The sequence below is a fragment of the Varanus komodoensis genome, unplaced genomic scaffold (genome assembly GCF_004798865.1).
Source record: "Varanus komodoensis strain SLA01 unplaced genomic scaffold, ASM479886v1 scaffold58, whole genome shotgun sequence".
In the NCBI taxonomy this organism is placed as follows: Eukaryota; Metazoa; Chordata; class Lepidosauria; order Squamata; family Varanidae; genus Varanus; species Varanus komodoensis.
The window spans coordinates 396,626-422,336 of record NW_025336197.1 but is presented as its reverse complement, the minus strand read 5'-3'; the positions used below and the strand labels follow the sequence as shown (position 1 = coordinate 422,336).

The following is a 25,711-nucleotide window of genomic DNA, read 5'->3' as shown; positions in this document are numbered from 1 at the left end:
GGGTGCTGGTTAAGTGCTGGCCTAGCACCCCACAAAATGGGTTTTGGTCCCTGCTCAGCCATGAAGCTTGGGTGACTTTTGGCAATCTCGACAGTGGTTGCCTTCATAAGCATAAAATAAGCCACCCTGGGTTCCTTGCAGTAACAAAAAGTGGAATAACTGCAATGTAATGCTGATGGTGATAATGTGATTTGTTTGTTTCTTCTGTCAGTCATATTCACAAAGCGGTATGTTCCAAAACAAAAACAACAGTTTTTTTCCTGCCAGCTTAGTCACTGTCCACTGTCCAGCTTTCACACCCATACATCATTATCTAGCATACAGTAGTGTGGATGATCTTTGCATTGGTATCCAATAAAACAGCCTTACACTTGTTGATCTTTTCTAGTTTCTTCATTGCTACACTTATAAGCCTCAGTCTTCTTCATATTTCCTGATAACAGTCTCCATTTGAATTGATGGCTGAGCTAAAGTATGCAAAATCTTTCATAACCTCAATGTTTTCATTTTTGACAGATTTCTGAAATTCTTCTGTAGGTGTACTTTTTGGTTCTTGATGGTCAGTCGCAGTCCTGCTTTTGCACTTTCTCCTTTCACTTTCATCAGGGGCCTTTCAATTAATTGCTGTTTTCTGCCAGTAATATAGTATAATTTGCATATCTTAAATTATTGATGTGTCTTCCACCAGTTTTCACTCCTTTCCTCTGCTTCTAATCCAGCTTTCTTTAGGGTATTTTCTGATGGAATAGATGCACCATTGGCTCACACCTTTGCTCACAGGAAACCATAGCTTCTTGTCCATATTCTGTTCTAACAGTAGGTTCTTGTCCACACTAAATATTCACATCAGAACAATCCGGTGTTGAGGAACACACTTCTTTCAGAACCATCCATAGTTTTTCATGATCCATTCTATCAAAAGCATTGCTGTAGAATAAAGAACAGAAGAATAAAGTATAAATATTCCTGTTCTAAAGAATAAATCGATATTGTGCAATTCTTTGGTGAGTGCCAGTACCCAGCATATACTTTGCAGTATGACCTCAAATGCCCCTCCTTTTTCAGAATCCAACTTGAAAATGCTTCTTCCATATAGGATAAAATTCATCATTTCACAGATTTGCTTGTCTTGGAAATTACTGCAATGGTTCTGTAGCTGCTGCACTCCTTAGCATCTCCTTTCTTTGGGATTAGAATGCATATTGAATGTTTCCAGTCCGTAAGCCTTGGTTCTGTCTTCCATAGTTGAGGGCATGTTCTTTTTAGGATTTGGACTCTGCAGCTTGGCATAGTTCTCTTGGTAACCTATCTACCGAGGTGCTTTATTCCTTTCAAGTGCATTCAGAGCAGCCTTCACGCCACTTCCTAATATTGCAGGCTCCTTTTCATAGGATTCCTCTTCTAAGAAATCTGTCACATTTTTATCTTTTATGAATAGTTGATCTATATTTTATTTCTGCCTTCTCTTTATTTAATTCTGTTCAAATAATATGTTCCCCTGCTCGTCTTAATGCATGCCTAAACAAGCTTTGAGTTTCCCTTTGATTTCTGGAAGATGTCTCTTGTTTTTCCTCTTCTGTTGTTTTCTTCTTTTTTTTTTGCACTGTCCATGGTAATGGTTCTTTTTATCTCTATGTGAGAGGTGTTGAAAAGTTGCATTCAAATTTGGATCCTATTTCTATTACCTTTTGTTTCTTCCCTGTTCATAGTGATTGTATTTCTTTGGCCACCCATATAGACTTGTTTCTGTTAGTTTACTTGCTTTCTTTTTGTTTGTTTTTGTATTATCCCCTCATAATGTCTCTGGTTTCGGTCCATGGAATTTCTGGTTCACAGTAAATTGAATGTAGTTATGCGTTTTTTTAAATTCTTTAGGAGTCTAAATTCTTAGTTGCATTTTGGCACTCATCTTTTTCAGCTTTACTCTTATTTCTGATATTTATCGTTCATGGTCACTTCCACAGTCTGCTGCTTGTCTTCTAATGGCACGAAGAGTTCAGCTTCTCCATCTGCTACTTCAAATAGTGTAGTTTGTTTGATTTTTGTATTGGCCTTCTGGTGATGCCCATGTATGCAGTTGCCTGATCGGTTGCTTGAAATATGTATTTGCAATAAATAGATGATTGGCCGCAAAGAATTGTATGAGTCATTCTCCTTCACTTCTTACCCCTAGATCAAATTCTGCAACATTTGATTCTGCTTTGTTTTCTGCTTTTGTGTTCCAGTCACCTATGATGACCAGCATAATCTTGTTTTGGTGTGTTTTCAGTTTCCTCTTGGGTTTCTTCTTCCTCAGAAACTGTTGTTGGAGCATAAACTTGAATGATGATTATGTTGTAAGTTTTCCACAAATTCTGACTGATACTATGTGATTGAAATTTGCCTCTTACTGCCTGTGCTACGCCTTGCCTCAGTATTAGAGCCACTCCATTTCTTCTGAGTTTGTCATTCTGGAGTAAAACACTTTGCATTTGTCTGACTGATGATGTCGCATTTCAGTCCATTTTAGTTTGCTCATGCCAAGTACTGTGATGTTTAGCCATTCCATTTTCTCCTTTATCAGTTTGCCTTGATTCATACTTCTCATGTTACATGTTCCAATTGTATTTGTTGTGCAGCACTGGACTTTTCCTTCCCCTCTGTGCATGTCAGCACCAGACTTCCCTTAGGCTATGCTCTAGTTTCATCATTAGCAACAGCACTATTCTTACTTATTCTTTGCTCTCCCCAGTAGCTGGTTGAGTGTCTTCTGACCTGGAAGTCTCATCTCTTGTTTCTTTTTGGATTGTTTCATCATAGGGTTTCCAAGGTAAGAAATATTCAGAATTTATTTATTATTGCCTTCTTCTGCACAGGACTAACCAGAGTTAGCCTGAGCACCAGTCTGTGAAAGATCCTCCACCAGTGTCATCATCAGCTCTCACTGCTAGTGCCTAGCAGCTGGCCTTCAGGAGTTTCTTCGTGTCCATTACCCGTAGATATATCTATTTTCTTCTGCTGATATGACCATTACCCCTTAAAAGGGTCTATGCATCTTAGTTTAATGTCTCAAATTTGACTATTTCACCTTGGATGACCTTGCTAGGTGACCAGCCAAGTCAGAGAGTCTTTGGTGGCATTGCTCTTGGCTTCTCTGACACCCTCAGACCTCTGCAGCAGATTAAGTTTTGCATATAACAGGTAGTATTAGAAAAGGTAACAGTGCTGGTTTCACACATCAGAAGATAGTTTGTGACTAAGTTGTTCCTCGATATTGGAACAGTATGACATTGGGTGACTTCTTCACTTCTCCTAAACTGTATTCCATATATTGGTTATGAGTGTTATTCCACTTCTCATGCTGTTTTGCAAAATGAGTTAATTGAAATATTTTGGCCTCAGTGTTGACTTTAAATGTAATAAGAGGAATTTGAATGTGCATTTTATAATATTATGACCAATTCAGTGAGTCACTCAGTAAAGCGTAATTACAGGTAATGACTGTTACAGGGAACCAAAGGTTGCAAAAATAAATCAATATATGACAATTAGGAAAGAGTACAGAGGCAAAGTGGAAGTAGTAGACTTCAGAGAAGATGGAGTTTGTTATGCACACCTTGCAACATTCCATGAAAGATATTAATTTAAGAGATCACGTGGCCTTTGATGGGCACATACCTGGCCTACTAGTCTCTTTGAAGGTTTCTTTTGACAAATAAAAGAAGTTGGGTAAATGTAAGGAAGATACTGTCATATTGTCTGTTCTTATCCCCACCTATGAACTTGATATTTGGACAGCAAAAAACCTCAAAGTGAGTGCCTGATTATCATCCTATGGTTGCCATCCCATTTTTAGTATATGACTCTTTTCCCCAGTTAAATGAAAGGAAATGTTCAAGATCATGTGGACACTAAAATTCAAATACTCTTGGGGTTCAGTAATGTTGTTTGTAGCAGGCTTATTGGTAGCTTTATATATATGCAGTTTTCTACTCTTTTCATGTGGGTCTCTTCATTGAGAATATTAATTTGGCAAGTAGTTAATAGCTTTGTCTTCTCCCATCCTCATAGTACAAGTTTTTTTAGGTAAATATTAACAAACCAGGTTGAACCACCAGGTGCTCTGTGGTGGACAGTTCTGAAATTCTTTTGTCTTCTCCCTTAGCCTGAATAAATTGCCATCAGCCAGAGCTACAATCCCCTCCTCCCTTACTCCAAAATGTTTTCACTAGGTGACATCCCTGGCTTCCTTCAGAAGTTCCTCATCCTTGCCTCAGTGACATGGGAAATCACTAAGTAAACAAAATCAAATGGGATTCTCATTGTCCCAACTTTATCATACAGGACTAACCCCTGGCTCAATATACCTGAAACAATCACTAATTTCACCTATTGAAGTGCTAGAATTCTGATGTTTCTTTAAGGAGCGTTGGCATACACCTGTGCAGTAGACTGGTTTAGAAGATGATGGCACTAATATATGGTGAAAACCAGTGGTTCAGGGTTTATCCAAATGTGAACACATTGGATATTTTAAACCAAAGGATTTTCATCAATACTCATGGAACATAACATTGCAATCAATAAGGTGAACAAGGGAGACGTTCACTCTAACTCCTAAGATTTGCCCTGTTTGGTGTAATAGGTAAGCATTTTCTTCTCTTATGTACTGTAGAAGGTCATATGGAGATAAAGACATTATCTTAAATTTCTACAGTTTGCCCCTTTCAGTTAACCCTCTCAATTCTTTTTACATAAAAGTGTTCTTTTTCCTTACAGTCTTTATCTGTCTGGGGTCCTTATCCATATCAGAAGCTTATTTCCATGATATTTCAGAGGATATTGTCGCTGTGTATATTTCTAAGTCAGCAAAATACCTGCCTGAGTCACCTAATATTCCTGTAGGTCACCTATTTGCATGGGTGCATTGAAATGTGTGCATGAGAGGGTGGGTGAATGAGAGAGAAAATATGCTTGTAGATATATTTAGTCACATAAAGATAGAATGTACAATTTTGACCTGCATAGAAAAGAGATACCTTTGTCAAACTGTATTGGTCCAAATGGATTGTGGCAGTGGTCCATAATCCCAAGGCTTGTAGGTATACATTTCATGTATACTGTAATGCATCCGACATAGTTGTATAAAATCATAATGGAACGTTTTATCATGTCTAAATAATGAAATGTGCATATTGTTTGAATTACTAACCATTCAAAACATTCAGTACAAGTCACTTGACACTAATTTTCCTGGTCAAATCATTTTTTGAAAGAAGTGTGCCTTGACAAGCAATGCAGTAAGTACCTTTGCAGGAAGAGCCAGGCTTGATGGGTTGTCACATAAGCTACTTGACATTTGTCCCCAGTCAGACCGGATGCCACATGAAAAATTTACTCTGGCAAAGGGCTCCTAGGAATAAACAGTTCTCTAGTGTTGCTCACAAGGGAATCAGCAAGGTGAGCGGAACTTCAACTTGTCACGGATGCACTGTTCTGACAAACATAAGTAGATGCTAATGGCTAAATCGTGACAGAATAAAGTCCCACAACCATATGGCTAATTGCCACAACAATATCTTCAGTGTTATTAATCAAGTTTTCATAGTGTGCCATGATAATTGGAATAATTAGAAGCCGCACTGTCTCTCTCTCTCTCTCTCTCTCTCTCTCTCTCTCTCTCTCTCTCTCTCACACACACACACACACACACACACACACACACACACACTTAGACACAGGAACTTAGAAGAACCACAATATCTGTACTATGTTATATAGCACAGGTTTCTTAGCAATTACAGACATTAATAAATTGACTGTTTTTTATCCAAGTGCTTTACTGCCAGTAGTGTTGTGTAAGAATATATAGGTACATAAATGAGACCACTGTTTTCTGTCTCAGCTATGACACATCAATCTCTTTCCATTATAGGTAATCAAGTTTAAAAAAGTTAAAAATGCTTCTTACCTGTTTGTTAGTTTGTAATCAGCATTTCAGTGTGAAATAGAATGAAAGTACTCCATAGTACATTCGTTCTGTGTCACATTACAGATACAATAGAAATAAATATAATTTGTACAAATTGTGTGGTGACATTAGCAAACTGATACACTGTATATGAATTCATCGCTTTCTATATATACATATGCACATATACATAAGCACATGCGCACACATTGTTTTAAAATTATTCATTTTAAAAACTGTACAAAGAATCTGTTGTTAAAAGTGACATCTGAAAAAGGTTATTACCATGAGATCTTAAGAATCCCAAAATTGCTCTCTGCGTCTGAACTCAAGGTGCAAATAGGGCATCAGTTTCGTGCCGTTTGTCTAACAGACTATGTAAATCATCTCCGTACATTTTGAACTGGACTAGTTTTTTATAGGACCCTCTTTCAAACTGTACTAGCAATGAGAAACCACCCAGTATTTCCTAGGTAGATGCATAAACAATTAGTAAACTGGTCAGTATAACTGGAAGATTGATGATAATGACTCTCTTTGTGAATGTATGAAGACATTTAGCCAAGCTAATGGATTGAAATGGACTGCTGTCTATGGCTTTTGAAGGGCAGCTTAATTTAGTTTTAGAGCTTACTGTAGGCATAAGATGAAGTACTGTAATGTCATAAATCTTTCCTGTTTCTGCTTTTTGAAAAGTTAGCTTTTACTTAACTGAAAATTTGCAAAACAATATATTTTGTAATATTCTGTGTGTAATTACCAGAACTAAATTCAGAACTTGGTTTTGACTGCAGTTCATTGTCTGTACCTTTCTGGCAAGGATGGAAAACATGTGGCCTTCCAAATACGGCTGGATTGTAACTCCCATCATCCTTCACAATTTTCTCTTCCAGCAAGGGCTGACAAGAGTCCAACAACATCTGAAAAGAAAAACATTCCATATTCCTATTTTATAAGGATGTTTTTTTTAAAAAAATGAAGCAAATGTTTAATAAATTAGTTATGCTGTGCTGAAAATAATTATTACAGATAATGTTGTAGGTTTGCAATGTATGGCTGTGAAAGCTGGACCATAAGGAAGGCTGAGCGCCGAAGGATTGAGGCCTTTGAATTGTGGTGCTGGCGGAGACTCCTGCGAGTCCCTTGGACAGCAAGGCAATCAAACCAGTCAGTCCTAGAGGAAATCAACCCTGACTGCTCTTTAGAAGGCCAGATACCGAAGATGAAACTCAAATACTTTGGCCACCTAATGAGAAGGAGAGACTCCCTGGATAAGAGTCTAATGCTGGGAACAATAGATGGCAAAAGAAGGACGACAGAGAATGAGTTGGCTGGATGGAGTCACTGAAGCAGTCGGTGTGAGCTTAGGTAGACTCCTGGAGGAATGTTGTCCATGGGGTTGCGATGGGTCAGACACAACTTCGCAACTAACAACAACAACAACAACAAATGTTGTAGGTTCTTTGAGAGTTTCCAGGAAATATTTGTGACTCAATATAGACCCAGTAAATATAAGTACCAGTCCTTTCTTCAAATCTATCCATTCTCTATGTATGTTAACACAAGTAGAGGAGCTAGCAAGAGCAACCCTTTTCACCAAATTACCTTATGTGCAGAAGCCATTGTGAGGAGTTCCAGGACAACCATGGTCTTTAAGACTGACTCCTGGCAAACCAGGAATTATCTGTATTCCCTATTTTCTTCCCTTGAACTTGGCTTCTGCAGGACTATTTAATTCCCTATTCCATTCACTTGTAAGACAGTGTATCAACTTATTCACAGATAATAAATACTTAGAATAACCTATGGTGTATGTTCAGCCTCTGTCAGTATTTGTAATAGCTGTGGAGATTCCAAAGATGTAAAAGTGTAGGGCCAACCTACATTTCAACAAGTGCTATAGTTGCAAGTATTGCCATTTAGCTTAAGCAGGCAAGTCCTATTTGGCATGCAAAGTTGAAAATGACTACATACAGAAAAACCCATGCTCCTCACCCACTAATTGATTCAAAGTAACAATCACCCTGAATGTTCAAGTCCACCACTTGAACATTTTCTTAGCAGTTTTTACTCCTGCATTTCCCCTTAAAGCCAATTTAGCATAAGGAAATGGGTGAAACTTTTGGGGTTTTTTCTGACATCAATCTAGGTTTTAATTTCCTTTGCTGCAGAAATGGTCTTTTTTCATTTTTTCCTTAATAATGTCTCAAGTTTCTGTCCATAGTTCTTCTGATTCACAGTAAATAAAGTGCAGTAGTGCAAATTCCTTAGGAATGTTATTAAAGTTGTGTTTTGGCGCTATGCTTCTGTTAGTAATCTTTTTCAGCTTAACTCTGATTTCTGAGATTAATCATTCATGGTCACTTTCACAATCTGCTCCTAGTCTAGTCATGGCAGCAAGACTACAGCATCTCCATCAGCTACTTCAATTTGTGCAGTCTATTTGATTTCTGCATTGGACATTTGGTGATGCCCATGTATACAGTTGCCTGACTTGATTGCTTATAGTATGTATTTGCAATAAGCAGATGATTGACTTCATAGAATTGTATGAGTCATTCTCCTTCTTCACTTCTTATCCCTAGACGAAATTCTCCCACAACATTTGATTCTGCTGTTTTCTGTTTCTGTGTTCCATTCAACTATGATAATCAAGCATGTCTTCCTTTGATGTTTTATCAACTTCATCTTGAACTGTTTTTTTTTTTTAATTTCTTATGTTTCTGTTGTCGGAACGTAAACTTGAATGGTGGTTGTTTTTTGAATTCTGGTTGATATGATTTGGCCAGACTTAGCATTATAGCCCTTACTGCCTATACTACATCTTGCCTGAGTATTAGAACCACTCCATTTTTTCTGAGCTTGTTGTTTGGATTATTTCATCAGAAGGTTAAAAAAATTCAGAAGTTACTTGCCATTGTCACCCTCCACAAAGTATTAGCTTTAGTGTTACTGCCAGTGTTTGTGAAAGGTCCTCCTCCAGTGTCACCTTCAATTATTGGTATTGCCTGATAGCTTCCTTCAAAACTTTCTCTGCCGTATTAGAGAGATACATTCTGTTCCACTGATGTAACCATTACTTCTTAAGAGACAGGATGCACCTTTGTCTGGTGTCTCCATTTTGACCCTTCCACCTTGGGTGATGCTGCTAGAGGACCGGCCTATTGAAACAGTCTGGCCTCCTGGCTTCATTACTGTTGACTTCTCTTATACTACTCAGGAAAACTAGTAGGGCCACTGTTCTCCTATTCAATTCCCAATGAAGATCATTCATCAAGGCTACCAAAGTTTCAGTCCCATATCCTAGGTGAAAGCATGACTTAAATGAGACCAGCAATCATCCAAATGCATCGGGTTGAAACTTTTAGATTTGCAGAATCTTTAACTTAAGAGAAGAGAAGAGAGAAGTGCAGATTTTGTCTTGCACATATTATCTTGTCTTTCAGACAGGATCTCCTTCCTTGACAACCTTCTGAATGATTGCTTCCTTTTCCTGTGTTCTGTCCCATGAAGACAATGGCACACAAAATTGTCCTACTGTATGTGCTAGTTCACCTCAACTTGTACATGTGATCCCTGAAATTTGAAGCTAGTGCCAGTAGAAATTGGCACCTTATTTAGAAGAAAAAGGACCTAGAAACAAGGTGTTCCTAAGGAATAGAAAGAAGTATTTATGGACTTAAAACATATATTTAAAATTTAAAGCCTGTATTTATAAGGTTAGAGAAATATTTAAAGCAATATAGAAATATTTGAAGCTATCAAGTATGTGTAAAAGTGTGTTTTAAAGAAACGAGCAAGCATGTGCTTTTCATGTTTTCTAGCTCCTCAATCTATATAAAGGACAAGAAGGAATAGAGAAGAGAGGTCTGTGTGAAATCCAATTAAGTAATCTTTTGCTGGTAATTTTGTGTAACTGTGCGTCACTAAGATAATATGGGTAGCACTGTTTAGACTGGATTTTAGGGTGCAAGCAAATTCAAAGATGCCTACAAATAGGGAAGAAATTTGATGATAGACAAACAATTTTCAGAAGTAAAGGAGGTAAAGTGGGTGGCAATAGGAAGAGAAGTGCAGGAGAAAGATTCAGAAGGATTAGCAGTTCAGTAAAAGATCCACAGTTTTAAAGTGTTTGTCTTGGGTGCTTAGATATTGAAAAGGGGTATTCAACAACAGTAACACTCTCAAAAACCCAAACGAAGGCATTATTTAAAAATATCTTTATCCCTAACCCTAACACTATCCTGTTGTTCAATAATTTAGTCATTCCCGAAGGTGACGAAAGGATAGGCTTAATGCAGTCAAACTCTTCCCAGAGTGAACAAAAACTTAAATGATTGGAAAACTTAGCAAATGTTAGGTAGAGGGAGGCAAGAAAATGTCAGCTGCTTTAGAGATCCTTTGGGAAGGAGAGAGGAGTTACTAAAAGGAATATACCTGTCTTTAAATCTTCATGGAGTAAACTGAAGTGTGGAATAGAGAGGCCAGTGGCAGCAGTAAAGGGGTATCGGTCAGTGTCATAGTTGATATGGTTTTTGGTTTGCTTTTGTTAAGCTTCATTTTGTTTTGTTGCATGGGCCTTGGAGAAATGATCCCTCTCTTCTTGTCCTTGGTTTTAATGATTATAAAAATATAGTAGTTATTATGTCTCCATTTCATAAACTTTCTTGGACTCTTTAATCAGAATGCTAGAAAACTTAACAGTAGCCTCCAAGAGGGGAGGCTGACCCTATGATTCTTTCCATTATGTTGTTGATTGGTGGGTTTACATTAGCATGCAGGCAGAGTCCATTTCCAGAAAGTTTTTCCTTGGAAGGACCATGCACAGGACATCTTTTACTTTTGGTAAGTTATATGAGGGATGGCAGGTAGCAGAAGACTTGGCAAAGGAGACTAGAATAGAATAGACTAATGTAGAAGCTCAGGTGAGGTTTTTAAAAACTCATAATGAAAGGCTACTGCTTGGGAGAGTTTATGGTGGTAGTGGGGAAGAGAATGTAGCCTGCTACTACAGGTTCATCTTACCAGACCTGGAACAATGGAGTTGTTGGCAACTTCGGTGGATGCTGCATATGGAGATGAGACAAGACTAAAGCCTGTGGGAGTGCCTATATCTTTATGGGGCACCAGTTAAGATGTTTTTTCAGGGCCCAGTTAAGATCATGGTAGTTCCTGAGGGTCCATGCTGTGCTCTCCATACACCGATTTCATGCATAACTTTTGTGTGCGAGAGTTTATGTGCACACACAGTCAAATAAAATGCAACACCAGGTGGTCAGGTTTTAAATATCAATATTCCTAGCATGTAAAACAGCTACTTATGTATTGCCTGTGTCTTTCTCTGTGTAGGTACATGCACATGCACTAAAAAACAAATGACTTTAGTATCCACTTGGAAATGTATTTGCAGACTCTGAAGAGGGGGTTAAATCCTGAAACCTTCACTAACTATTAAAATTCATACAAAAAAAATCAACCTTTATAAAAGACTTTCTCTTGCTTCTTCATTGTCCCACCCATACGTCTTTATATTATTCAGTAACAAATCAAATAAATATTATTAACATTACCTGGGGATAACTTCCACTGAATTCAATTGGACTTATGTTTAGGTAAGATTATACTGGTCTGTGGCTGTAAGCACATTGTTATACATATATGTTTAGAAAAATGTCCCATTGTGTTCAGGTAAGTTTTCATACAGTTGCAGCCTGAAATTCTCTTTTATTTTCCTTCCTTCTGTCTGGTTATTGCACAATCCTTAATTTTACAGCACTTGCCTACCCCACTGGCAGCTTAAACACATCCAGCCTACTGGAAAGCATAGGGAACCATACACTGATTTTTCTCCTTCCCGGCAGTATGGACATAAAAGCATAACCTGACCTAACGCACGTGCATCATACTCATATATATGGGGGGTATTGTGCACACACATATGCATATATATGCATACTAATGCATCCTGGCAGTAAGCCTCAATTATTGGTTGTTGTAAGTACAACCCATGGTGCACTTGGTAGACATTCAGGCTCACTGCGGGTTGCTTACCTTCACACACTTCTTTCTCAGTCTTCTTTCAGGTATCCCAGGCAACTCCACATCTTTTACCTCCTTTCACCCTGGCATGATTCTGAGCTCTCTCTTGCTTGACACAACTTTCTCCCCTTGCCCCTACTTTCCTCTAAAATGGCAAACAGCTGTCTTTTAATTGAAAATGACTGACAGCTCCTTTGAAGTGCTTAAGTGGCATATTGTCTGGCCAGATGTTGTTGTTGTTGGAACCACAAAGATGCAGAGGTTTGTTTTGTTTTTGTTTTTCCAGAAAAGATTTCATCAGAGATACACAGCTGCAGAGATGGACAGTTCTGTAGGTCCAAAATTGGGGAACTTCACCTGGACAATGGCCTGGGGATCCTGTTGTCAGTTGCTTTATTTATTTATTTGGCTTGTATGCTACTGTATAAGCCATAGGCTCTCTGGGCGGCTTACAACATAGCAGATGACATTTTCTCAGCAATTAAAACAATACAATTCATTCAGCAAGTCAACAATACAGTACAAGAATAATAATCACAATATAAAATAAACCAAAAAGTAAACTGAAAGCACAGTTGGAGAAAGAAAAAGGAAAAAAGTTGTAAAACTGAGCAATCAATATATGTTAAAATGGCCTAATGAGGTTGATAAAAATATACATACTAAAATTATGTAGCATTAAAATCAAAATATGGCAGTAGCCATTAACATAAACCACTAACCATTAAAACCATTTAACAAAACAGCTCACCTGCCAAAATAATCATAGAAAAGGTAAGTTTTTAACTGGCACCTAAAAGAGTAAAGGGTTGGTGCCAACCAAATCTGAGATGGGAGTTAGTTTTATAATCAGGGCACTATTACAGAGAAGGCCCTTCTTTTCACTATCTCCCCTCTTGCTTCACTGGAGGGAGGAATATGGAGAAGGATCTCTGAGATTACCTGTTACTGGATGTATGGATGTCAGCATTTCCTCAGATATCCTGGTCCCGAGCCAGGTTGAGGGCTTTGACAGTGCCCTTAACTTTACAATCCATTTCAGATGCTTTACATGCTCAAGAAGGTGGAAAAATAAAACCTACTTTCACTAACAATTGATTTTGTCAGCTGTCAGAAGCAGGGTTTTTTTTTGAAAACAGGAATTTGGGAAGGACTAGCTAGGGTAGTTCGGACAAGGCACTGTAATCTATGTGGAGAGGGGGACACTCAAAACATCAAAAATCTCACTGTGGACACGAAAATATATCAACTACCCCTTCTGTGAGCCAAGAACACTTGTGACTTTCTTTTGCCTTGACAGCTTATTCTTTGACAACTGTCACATCAAGCCAAAGTATCAAAAAATCTTTCTTAGAGCGTCTCTGGGGTAATGAAATAGACAAGTCTTCCTCAACATTGTTCCTTCTAAATGGATTAGATTAAAACACCTATAATCCCTAGTCACCAGATCCACTAGGAATTACTTGGGAAACTTAAGGTGATTTGCCCAACTACAAATAGTGACAAGATAACTAGTCAATATGCTAAAGAAAAGTATAACTGGCATGTCCTACTAGCTGTATGTCCTTAAACATTGCTACTTCTCTCAATTCAGCAGATCCTGGAATATTCTCAGTATTTTGAGCCATATTGCTACTGCATTGACAGAGTCATTTGCTCATGAAACTTTCATTTTGTTCATTCAGGATAGATGTTGTACATACAGGCATGACTGTGCAAGACATAGAGGTATTAAAGGAGTCACCCAAAAACTCTTTTTGTTTGGACACTAAAATGTCCTTATAACATGTTCTGTGGATAACATGTTCTGTAATCAGACCACTGGTGTCATCTAGCCAAGTATTGTCAGCACTGACTGGAACTAGCTCTTCAAGATTCCAGGAGGTTGTTCCCAGAAATTCTTAATTAAGGTTATAATTGCATGCTAACTGGGGGACACTGGGAGTTATAGATTTTTTTTTCTCAAGAAACATGCATAGGATTGTACTTCTAAAATGATTTCATTTAAAAGTTTAAATTGGTTTAAAAATGTCACTCTTGTAGTTAAAAGTTTCCAACTCATCCATTTCTCTCTGTTGCAGGTCATTATTAAACCACTGTCTGTGGGTAGTAATTACGGATTGTTTGGGGATTATGGCTTAATTACATAGAAATCATGTGTAGAACATGGGGTTATGCATTTCAGCAAAGAGATTGTTTTAGCTCTTATATTGTTTGTTATTGCTTTTAAAAAATCCATTCTGTATTTTTGTTTGGTTGCAATTGCTAGGTTGGTATGGTAAAATACGAATTATTGCGTTACTGAATGGGATAAAATGGTAAACCATTTTGAACACTGTGGTCTGCAGGTGCAGCAGATGTGAAACTAGATTGTACAGGACTATAATTAAATTATAGACAGCCATCTGAAAAGAAAGGGGCTCCCCTTGTCCTGTGGTATCATTAAGTGAAACTTAGACTGTCTCTTAATTTTTGAAAGAGCAATAAAAGTGTGTTAATTAGTAAGAAAACACTCACACTTAGAACTTAATTCCTTAAAGCATCCCTTTTTATGAAGGCAAAGCTTGCTGAAGTCAAGCCATATGGTAACATAGTTCCAAGACAATAGGACCCTTGGTTTATGGATGCTGCAAGGATAATGCTGCTAAAGCCTAGCAGTGTAGCATATATCCATTTACAATTGCATGTATTGCTTACCCCCATTGAGTCCTGGAGATTCCAATCATTAATGGGAACGTTGTGGTTCAGTCCAGTTCTTCAGCTCTCTGCATCTGTGGCAACAGAAGACCTCTAGGGACTAAGACTAAATATTCCCAAGAGAAAATCTAAAAGCAGAATTGGTTGGGGAGGGGAGGAGATATATCAGTAATGCTGACTGGATTTGCTTTGAGCAGAATAAACTTATGTCTACAAACAATTAATGCTGCATAATGAAGTGGTAGAGAAGAAGAAGAGATTTCTGATAAAAGACTAATAACAAATCCTATTATACCACAGGGTGTGTGCGTGTGTAGTTATTTCTTTTTCTTTTCTTTTTAAAGTGTTTTACTTTTTATCTGTCTTCCTGAGTTGCATTAGGTAGTTGTGAATAAAGTCAGCTCCAGTGCTTCAAGCACTGCTGAATTCTGAGTCCTAACAGTTTGTGAAATGTGAAAGGTGGGTGGGTTTAAGGGAAGGAGCGACTGCTGCTTAAAGTGATAGGCTTCCTGCAGAGTCTAAGTAATGTTTGTGACACTGAAAGGTAATAGTTTCCTGTAGGCTAGTCATGGAGGGGTGATTTTCCTCTATTGGGTAAAACACATTGTGCAGAATGTTGTTAGAATTAATTGTGCAAAATTAGCTTTGCTCTGTGTTTCTCCCACATCATCTATTGTAAAAGCTCTTCAAGTTTTATAAGTAGACACTCATAGAGAAAACTGAAGGGGGTGTACGTAAAATATTTTAAAGTATGCTTCAAATGCCAGCATTAAAATAAGTCCTTGTTGTGGGCTCTCTCCGTATTGCATCTCGTGTAATTTAACCAGACTGAAGTTGTAACATAAATTCTAAAGTAAATTTACTGTCTGAGTCCACTGATTTAGGTTAATGCAACCTTAAAATGAAGTCCTCAGTTCAGATGTCAGGCATCTTTTAAAACAGATAGAATGCAATCTCCTTTAATGTCTTATTAAGTCAACCAAAATTTGTTAAGGCTGAGCTTATGTGTGGAAGTTTTTGAAGGGTACTTGAACCTGATTCTTCTATTCATCTATAAGCAAGTATCAACCAGTAAAAAGCTTTTCTAATAAAGCCTATCTACTTAACAGCATTAGAGGATTGGCAGTTTTAAAGACCTTAACCCATTGCCTTCTGTAACTGGGTTAAGAGATAATAGAGCATTTCCTTAAATATGAATGTAGGCACACATACAAACATAAATGATGGGAGCTCGGCAGTTATCATTGGAATAGAATAACTAAGGTAAATGAGAGTTATAAGTAACTTAAGTCTTATTAAAATCAATGGCTCTACTGTAACTTAATCTGGAGCCATCCCACTATATTTTGATATACAAGTTCAACTAAGTAAGGATACAGTTCTATGCATGTTTAGACAGAAAAAGTCCTGCAACTCTCAGCATTTCCCAGTCAGCCTTACTGATTGAGAAATGCTACTCTTTCAGTATGCATAGTACTGTGCCATAATAATTTAATTTGTTTTATATTTTCCTGTAAGCCATTAATTCCTGATCCATATTGTGCGAATTTTTATCTGTTCTTTTGAATTTCTTTTTAGGCGATGGGTAAGGCTTCTGTTTGGAAGAGAGTTTTCCCTCCAGGATCTTCTTGTGATTTGGGATGCTTTATTTGCTGACAGCATCACCCTTGATTTAGTTGACTACATTTTCTTAGCCATGTTACTATATATCAGAGATGCATGTGAGTATCTATTATCTATTACATTTAAGACATACATAAAATTTAACATATTTTGAAATGAGCATAACATTTCTAATTAAAATACAATTAAAGTATTTATTTTGATTGTACACAGTTGATAGCAATTTATTTATGATATATAAGAAAGCCATAACAATACTTAAAATCTTTTTTATGCTCTTACTCTTACTATGCTTCTTTTGATACACAGAATTGTAAATTGTCTTATATAAAACCAAGTAGCCAAAATAAGTAGAGAGCTCCATCTTCTGTCAGAAGTGGTGTATTGAATTAAGTAGTACATTCACTACTGAAATACTTAATGGACTTCTGAAACAAGAAGGTGAAAATATTACAAGCAGCAATTCTTTTTTTAAACTTATTTTAATTAATAATCCTTTAATAGGTCACATGAACTGTTAAATACTTTATATATTTATTAGAGACATATAAACTAAACATTAAAATGTATCTTCATAGATAATGTTTTAAGCAAATTTTGGTTTTTATGTAGCTACATAGTACATTATGTTGGTAACATTATAGCTGTCAATAATAGGCCTTTTAGTATGTTTTATTTACAGTTAGTGTACCTATGCAGGACAAATTTTATCAATCCATAACATTTTAACATTTGAGGAAAATAAATCTTGAAAATAATTATCTTCTTTTGAAAGTCTCAGTTGTCTCAGATGCTTCCTTTCTAATGCTGAAAGATCTTGAGTCTGACCCCAAAAATGCATGTGTATTAAAAATCATTTAAACATGGGATTTTTTTTGTTCATTTTTGTTATTGTTATTTCTGGACATATTGAATTGATGCTAATCCGGAGTGTAGAAACTTATTAAAATGTTCCTTCCCCACTGGCACCTTTCACAACTCAACCCTGGGATTTCTGCACAGCAGCAGTGGAAAATAGCCTTCCACACTATCATAGAGGGGAGATTACAAGCTGTCTTCCCCAAACAAACTTCCTTGTACTGGGCAAGCAGCAGCAACCCACTGCAAGTATACTTCTAGCTGAGGTAGCTGCAATGTACAAGGATTTTGGTAACCTCTATCATACCTTTGGGGATCCAAGTGTACTTGCTCAGGCTGATTCAGTGGACCAAGTCAAGCCCTGATTACTTTCCTTCTTATAATCTTATCTTTCAAAACTAAGTTCAAGCCAATTCAGAGAACTCAGCATAATACATAAATATACACATAGCATGTAAATATAGTACTATTGGTATTCATCAGTATGTCCAGTAAAAGTGGGACCATGGCTTCTTCCATGATACTTCATTCTATTCCACTCCTCCAGTTTTCCAGTTTTATTCTCTGTCATTTAATGTTATACAGCTCCCTTGCAGGTTCACTGCACATGAGGTGGGTTGAGATTGCTCACACTGTTATTCTTTTAAAAGGATTCACTGTACTTCTAGAAACCCTGAGATCCCTGTGACCATTCTGATACTTCCATCTTGTTTCTCACTGGTCTTATTTTAGAGTATTTCTCTTGGCACGTCCTGAGTTTGCTATCAGAAGGAATGAGTTTTTAAACTATAGAAGTACAACATACAGTGAAATCTGCAGCAAACTGTCAGGGGGCCATCTGGTTGGCAGGCTATAAATACAGGCTGTGATCCAAATAATCATAAAACTAATTCTGTGAGTCCATGGAGGCTTTTTACACTTGTTTTTTCTAAAAGTGGAACACTGACCTTGCACAAGTTCCTTTCTTGAGTTTAAGTAGCTGTTTAAATCCTAGTTATAATCAATAAAAATGGAATTCATTTTACCTTTTGCCAGATTTTCTGGTGAAGCAGGAGCATACCCATAGCATCAAATTACCATGTTACAATGAAGTTTTGAACAAATAGAAATGTTAGAACAACCTTTGTCTGCTCATAAAATCATCTATGTAAGTAGACAAAAGGTACCATTTATAGAGAGGAAGCTCATGACAGAGGAAACTTCACCCACCCTTTCTTTGAAGCTGCCATTTTATTTATTTATTTATTTATTTATTTATTTATTTATTAAAACATTTCTATGCCGCCCCTTGCCAAAGCCTCGGGGCAGCTCACAGCATAGAATAAAATACACAATAAATTAAAACAATAACAATTAAAATATGTTGTGTAGCTTTTAATACTTCCAAATAAAATATACCTACCTTTTTGAATCCATAGAGAAAATGAATTGTTCTTCAATGAGAAGAAAAATGGAGCTGAGCATTCTCAAAATAACTCACTATTCACTCCATGTGACAGTGTGATAGAATGTGCAATGACATAATTTGCAGATTCCCTGTCATTGTCTTGTAATATTATGGAATCATAAGGAACAGAGCATGTCCTGCTCACTGGAACCAATAAAACTCTTATTGAAAGACCTCTATTGTCTAGTATTATAACAGGAAGTAAAGGATACTTGACATATAAGTAGCCATATACTCATAATAATGGAAAAAGTAAAACTGGGTAGTTAAAATCATAGTTCTGTCCAAATTCATCCCTTTAAAAGAAGGGCAGTGAGCAGAAAATGTATTTCCATGATAGCACCTCCCTGTGTTGGTCAGCAACTACAGATGTTCAAACTTCTATTTCTTTTTCAGAATAGAAAAATAGGGAAAATAAAAAAACTCTTTAAGAAGATAAGCCTTCCTTGGATCACAGTGGCCATTTCTGTTCTCTTTGTCATGATATTTCAAATCATTGGAAAGCTCTTAGGACAGAAGATACATGATAAAGGTCTGACATGTATGAAATAAACCCATAAACAATAATAATTGTAAATATACACAGTGGTTGATCAGGATTGTACCATATCAGTACACTTAACCTACCATCGGGTCTATTGAATGTTCTTGTGTTGGATTCCCTGTTAAAAGTGAAGGCTTTGTGATAAGCCAAAGCTCAGGAAAACCGGAAGCCTTTGTATCTGGTCTGTTTCAACATGCACAAAGTTCTCTACCCTGCTCAAACGTAATTGCCCTCCACAATTTATCTCTGGAGAAGCAGCATACAGAAACCTTGGGGATAGATTCAGTATTCCCAGTTACTAGCAGGGCAGATGAAGACTCTCTTCTGTTCACACCCAGAGTGTCCCCCGCCCCCTCTCCCTGTCATGTGTCTCTCCCATTCTCTCTATCCATAATACCCTGACCTGTTACATTCTCATAACCTGGGTCTGGGGCTGAAAAAAACAGGGAAAGACTGAGTAGTAGAAGCTGCTTCATAAACAGGCATCATTTATGAGACTATAGAACAGACACCAGGAATGTGTGGCCCTCCAGGTGTTTTTGACTTTATCACTGGCTACACTGGCTGGGGCTAGTAAGATATGCAGCCCAGCAATTTCTGGAAGACCACCCATTCTCTCCCTTACGTGGTACAAGAGTGAAGCTATAGTGTATTACAATTGCCATGTTTTAGGCTCCTTTGAGTTTGTGAGTGCCTTAACTCTTCTCTTCAACTGGATATTTGAAATGGTCAAATTATGTGTGGAGTGGGAATTGGAAATGATGTTTAGACACCATGAATCTATACAATCATGCAAGATTAGTCTATCTGGAATTAAGCATTTTTATTCTTAACTATATTCTCATGACCACAACTACTTTCTCCATGATGTTTTGAAACTTTTGTCAATATAATTGTTCAGACATTATATAGTTGTCTTTTTCTTCAGAAAGATCTTTGTTGTTCAAATAAGTAGAAAAGGTTGTATTTAATCACAAGAATTGAAAAACTATACATCTGGGTGTTGGCTATATCTTTCAGATAACTGCTGTAAATGAGAAATGACTCTACTTTCTTCATTTATCAGCTTCTCTTTATTCTGATGTTACAACATACAGAGTATCTGCCAATTTGAATTCATGAAGGTTCTCTCCTTCTGCCTTGAAGATGAGATGTAAATAGAACAAAGTATTATATAAAGGTGTGCCTGTCTTAGTCTTATGCCTGTGAGGGAAATCACTATCACTTAAAAAAAAGAAAAAAGATAGAAAAAGCAGTTTTCATAAAGACAGACTACAAGCTACTATATTCTCTAGGGAGGGGAATTTCTTGAAGCCATAAACCACTCAACAAAAACCATCTCTGAAGGTTTTATATTATCAGTATTTTTTCATGCTGAGGAAGGCTTAACATCTGGCAGTCTTCTCTTTTTGCTTTCTTTTCAGGTATTGATGAAAGAACCATTCCTTCTATGCTTGCTTATTCTTTACAGTACCGACTGTAGCTCCTGTTCTGTTCTCTTAGAAAAATAGATCTGTATTTGCAGTTGCTACTCTTACACAGTAAGATCAAAAGATATTTTGCAATTGCCAAATCTGGCAAAAAGAAACTACAGTTTGCTGTCCTAAGTGAGCAATGGCATTCTATTTATTCAAATACTACTGGAACTGTGGTGTTCTGACTAATTTATTTATAGATGTTTTATGGAAAAATAAGATGTGTTTTCGTGCAAGCATCTGTCAAGATGACTTTTGTGTGTGTGTGGTAAGGTTGTATACATAGTTCCACATGAACCCAGAAAATCCTTAAAAGGAAAATGGACCAATTGCCACCATAGATTTAAATTACTACAAGTGCTTTGGAAATTACTTGAGTCAATTTCATGCTCTCTTGCTTAAGCCCATTGGCAGCTGGCCTATATTTTTATTTATTTTAATATTTGTTTACCTTCACCTTCAGCACAGAATATTATGCATATAGGTACAGTAATTTTTCCATACTAGTAGTTCAGAAATTGACTCCTCATTGCATTCCTATTTCTATGGTTGTTCTTTCATGAGACAAAGAAACCTGGGTAACAAAAGGAAATTTTCTTTTCATCTCAGCCTCCTTTCCTTTGAGTTTCATTGTTTTTACATAAATAATCCTACTTCCTTGTATTGTGCCATAGGATGAGTTACTGTCAGAATGGCTCTAAAGTACACAGTGGTTCCATATTAAAAAGGAGTAGTGGTTCAAGGGATGTGAAAGGTGCATGAAATTCCTTTTTATAACTTTCTGGGGTAGGTTAATTCTATTCACTGGATCTTATCCGTAGTAATTCAAGTTTAAAAGAAGAATTGTGGGGCAGAGAGTTCAACTCCCTCCTCATATTATGGGGAAGAGAGTTCAGCTCCCACTTTAAATCAACCTAGGTTGTAACCCTAAACAAACAGCTAGGTGTAAGCATTACTGAACTCAGCAGGACTGATTTCTGACTGGACATGTATAGGAATGCACAATATAAACTTTTTGAACTGATACTGTTTGTATCAGTGTTAGAATGGATTGATTTGTGCTGTGAGGAAAAGGCAGGCACAGACATTTTTCATGAGCAAAGCCCTTCCTTTTGTGGTAGGTCCATCTCTTTATAAAAGGAAGCAGTATCTAATAACTCAGATACTGCTAGTGAAGCTCCACTGAACAGTTGCCTATTATGCTTGTGCAACCAGTTGCACAATGGGATTGTTCAATGGGGTATATGAACAAAGGATTGCACCACTATGTGCACAACTATGCTTATGCAAAGTTTAGTAAGATTCTTGTTGTGTGCATAGTTCAGACCCTGAGCATCATTTGTGCTAACAGAATGGCACAGTGGATGCTGTCCATTGTATCTCATTGGTCAAAGTTAGCTCCAACAATATACCTGAAATCATCCTGAAGAGGGATAAAATAATTACTCTAATTCAAAAACAACTAGCTCATGCAACTAACAAACCTTACCTTTTATGATTTAGAAGGTTGCAGCCTGTCACAAAAAAGGAGTTTCAGTTGCAGCTGTGGCATTAACACTACTCATGAAATGAAAACTCATATGAAGGTTGTTCTTACATGCATCACAGAATTGGGTTCTGTGTCTGCACATAAAATCAGAAAGACAGTAAACAGTGTCAGGCAATGTGTTCTGTTGAAGATTGACCCAATCTTACTAGTAGTGCTAAGTGTTTCAAGATTGTTTTCAAATGATGTATCATTATTAGAAAAGCTAAGAAACAGTGTTGATCACAATAAGAGCTTTCCTTTCAGAAAAATAATTACACATTTTTGCACCCTTTGTACATAATATAAGCTTTTAAAATCATCTTTATGCGTAGCCCTTTAAAATTTAAATGGAAATTTAATATTTTCTCAATATTTTATGAATAATATTAATTGAAGCTCATTTGCTATGAAGTTTCAGACTACATTTTTATGAATTCGACAGAAACCTTCACCTTTGTATCTGTAGAGACTTAAGATACTAGAAATAATAATCTTTCATTCCAGTATGTTTATGTCTCTTTCACCTAAAGCGTCTCATCTTTTGAAATGTTTGTTCTTATTTCTACCTTTTTATCATGTGATGTAAGAATTAATATGTTTTGCATCTTTAGGCTGCTGCCTTTAAACACTTCCTTGGGATCAAATCCTACAGGATTCAGCAGGAATTGCTTCAGATTAAACATACTTTATAACTTTTAATTACCAACTATGATCAAAATCCTGTACACACATTTAGAAATAAACTTCAGTAGATGTTACTTCAGAATAGATGTGAATAGGATTGCCCTGTGCAATAACAACCTTTTGTAGTATGCTGATATGAGTGTTCTAATTTTTATCACCATGGGGATAGTCACATTATCATTCATATAAAATATATTTTAGAATCGATTTCAGTACTAAAATTGTTGGCCTAAATAAAAAAAAAGAACACTGAACAAGTAAGCATTAATAGGGGTGCTATGTGGTTTCTGTGGCATACAAAAAATTGTTCATTCCAGTTCTTTGGCAGTAGCCACATTTGCCAATACCAAGTTGTTTAGCAAATTCAGTATACAATAATACAACTGCACTAGAAATAGTTTAGCAATTGCAAATATTAGCTATTTCGGCATGTGAGAGTAGAGTTTCATTGCTTCTATGACTTTTTATTAGATTAACAACTATAAATATTTATTGTCAATGATTTAATCTTCACTATTGAATTAAATCCATTCACCAAAATTATTTTTAGAAGTGATATAACTCCTATAATTTCTTGTTTCCTAGAGGGAAACAAAATAACTCTAATATCTGGTTTCAGTTAGAGTGGTAAAAGGTGTATTTTAAAAAATAGATGAAATGTTATTTCACAAAAATTATTTATGACATAGTAACTACTTTCAGCATTATTTATTTTAAGACTGTATAGAGGATTCTTATTGTTACTGCCTTATAGTGTCTTACATTAGATTTGACTGGTTTTACATAAAGTGTAGTCCATTTATTACAGTCATCAGAAAGAACTCTTGACTGAGCCCATTGTGCTGCATTCATTATGCTAACTTCAAGGAGAAAGGGAAAAAGCAGGTATCTGAACATGAACAAGAAAAACAAAAGGAAAGGAAAAGAAACAGGCAGAACAGATAAAGAATGAGTAGGATAAGTGAGTGCTTTACAAATGAAAGCAGATGTATAAAATTACAAGCTGTCGGATCAGCAACGGAAATGAAGATGATAAAGTGGCTCCCTACACAGATTATAATTATTCATTTTGCCCAGTCCTGCATCTTTTCCTTATAAACCTCTTTAGGGAAAGATAGAAAGGTTCTGAAGGAGATGTGCTTGACTCACACAAAAGGGGGAGGGGGGAACCAGTACAGTAAGCCTATGCGGCTATAAAACAATCAACATATTTGTGATTTCATTTAATCACAATGTATTTGGTTTTGTTTTTTTCTGTCCTCCAAGACACGTTGCAGTGAGGTTTTTAATTAATACAAAGGATATTATTTTTGTAAAACTAGAATTCTCAAAACTGTGAAGTTATTCTAAAAGATATTTACAATTAGCACCAATGTAGTCACAGTGTGTATGGTAAACACTGTGTGAATAATGAATAGGTACTGCTTTAGCAGCTACCGTGGATAGAGTGCCAGGATTTAGATAGTGTTGAAAAAATGAAGTAGTTTATACTTCTCTACCTGAAAATATGCATTTAATTTTACTCATAATTAAGTTTGCTCCCCCACACCCCAGCTGTTTCTCTAAAGGACAATTGTATGGTAACTAGATTGAAGTTAGAGAATAGAAAATAAATAAAATTTAATAAAATAGATAATGAATGTTAAGAGGTTGTGTATGTTCTTTTTAAATATTAGTATTCCAAAGAAAGGAACAGTTTGAAGATTAAGGTTATCTAAAGAGTAAAAGCAGTTCTAAAACATGGGGTGATGATAGTAACAATCCAGTGGTGTTTATACTTTGATCCTAGTCATTGAAATCAATGGGTCTTAAAGACTAATTTCAGTCCTATTTATTCCAATGGTGGTATTATATAGACTAAATCTAGATCCAACTGTGTGAAGCTTGTTTCCAGAACATTGGGGTTAGAACTATCACTCACTCTCATGTAAACTGTTCATGTCTGAAAGTCTAAATTGTATTTCCTGTGATTTTTAGTGATATCAAGTAATTATCAAACTTGCTTGGGACTTCTTATGCATTATCCACCTATTGAAGATGTCCATTCATTGATATTAAGAGCTCTTTTTCTCAGAGATCCAAAGGTAAGTCATACTTAATTCTGTCCAGAACAAAACTTGGAAATCTGAAATAGAGGAAGATCGCAAATGTTCTTAAAATATTGTCAGTCAAATCTTTCCTTACTAAATGAGTAGAGGAGAGATTAATGAAGTGGGGCATTATCATGTAAGTCAAATATACCAATGTTTGCATTCTGAGATGAGACATACCAGGATTTCAACCTTGTAGTTTTTCATTTAATACTTCTCATCTAAGGTTTGGGTGGCAAAGTAGTGGCCTGAGTCACTCAAAGGCTTTCCAGATGCTCTAGTGTCATACAGAATTGGATACCTCTCGCTACTTCTTCACATGGCATTATCTCTGGTGACACAGCCACTGCTAAATGGTTGCTAGTTCCTAGCAAAGGTAGAACCAAGGTGCTAAAGAAGTGGACTGGTGAGACCAGCAAGTACCTGAGGGTTCACACGGGGCCCTTATTGGATGATGTACATCTGATATAACAATCTAATGTATTGCTAGTGTTAATATTTTAAACATCTAGGAAACAAGCTAGGGTAATACATTATTTTTCCCATTCAAAGACTAATGCCCCAGTGTGAGCCTTTGACCAATTAAAAAATTAAACTTGGAAAAAACCCCAGGCATTTAGTACCAGTTGTTTTCCATGGCAGCAAGCTTAGTTGAATACTTCTGACACAGACAATGACTGGGGATGTATGAGCCACTTCTGGTTCTCATTGCATTAGCTTGGAAGTAAGCCAACTCTCTGCTTTTCTCATGTGCACCCGATTTACCTGAAATGCTT

General features: G+C 36.6%; 1 protein-coding gene across 13 annotated transcripts in view; it reads left to right on the top strand.

The window, feature by feature from the left end:
• The window catches only part of TBC1D5 (TBC1 domain family member 5), a 304,343-nt gene that overhangs the window by 213,217 nt on the left and 65,415 nt on the right, over nucleotides 1-25,711 (top strand). For all 13 annotated transcript variants that reach the window (XM_044449385.1, XM_044449373.1, XM_044449377.1 and 10 more), the window contains 2 exons: nucleotides 16,265-16,407; nucleotides 24,823-24,929. In XM_044449385.1, coding sequence (XP_044305320.1) covers nucleotides 16,265-16,407; nucleotides 24,823-24,929 — 250 coding nt within the window. The remainder of the gene's footprint in view (nucleotides 1-16,264; nucleotides 16,408-24,822; nucleotides 24,930-25,711) is intronic.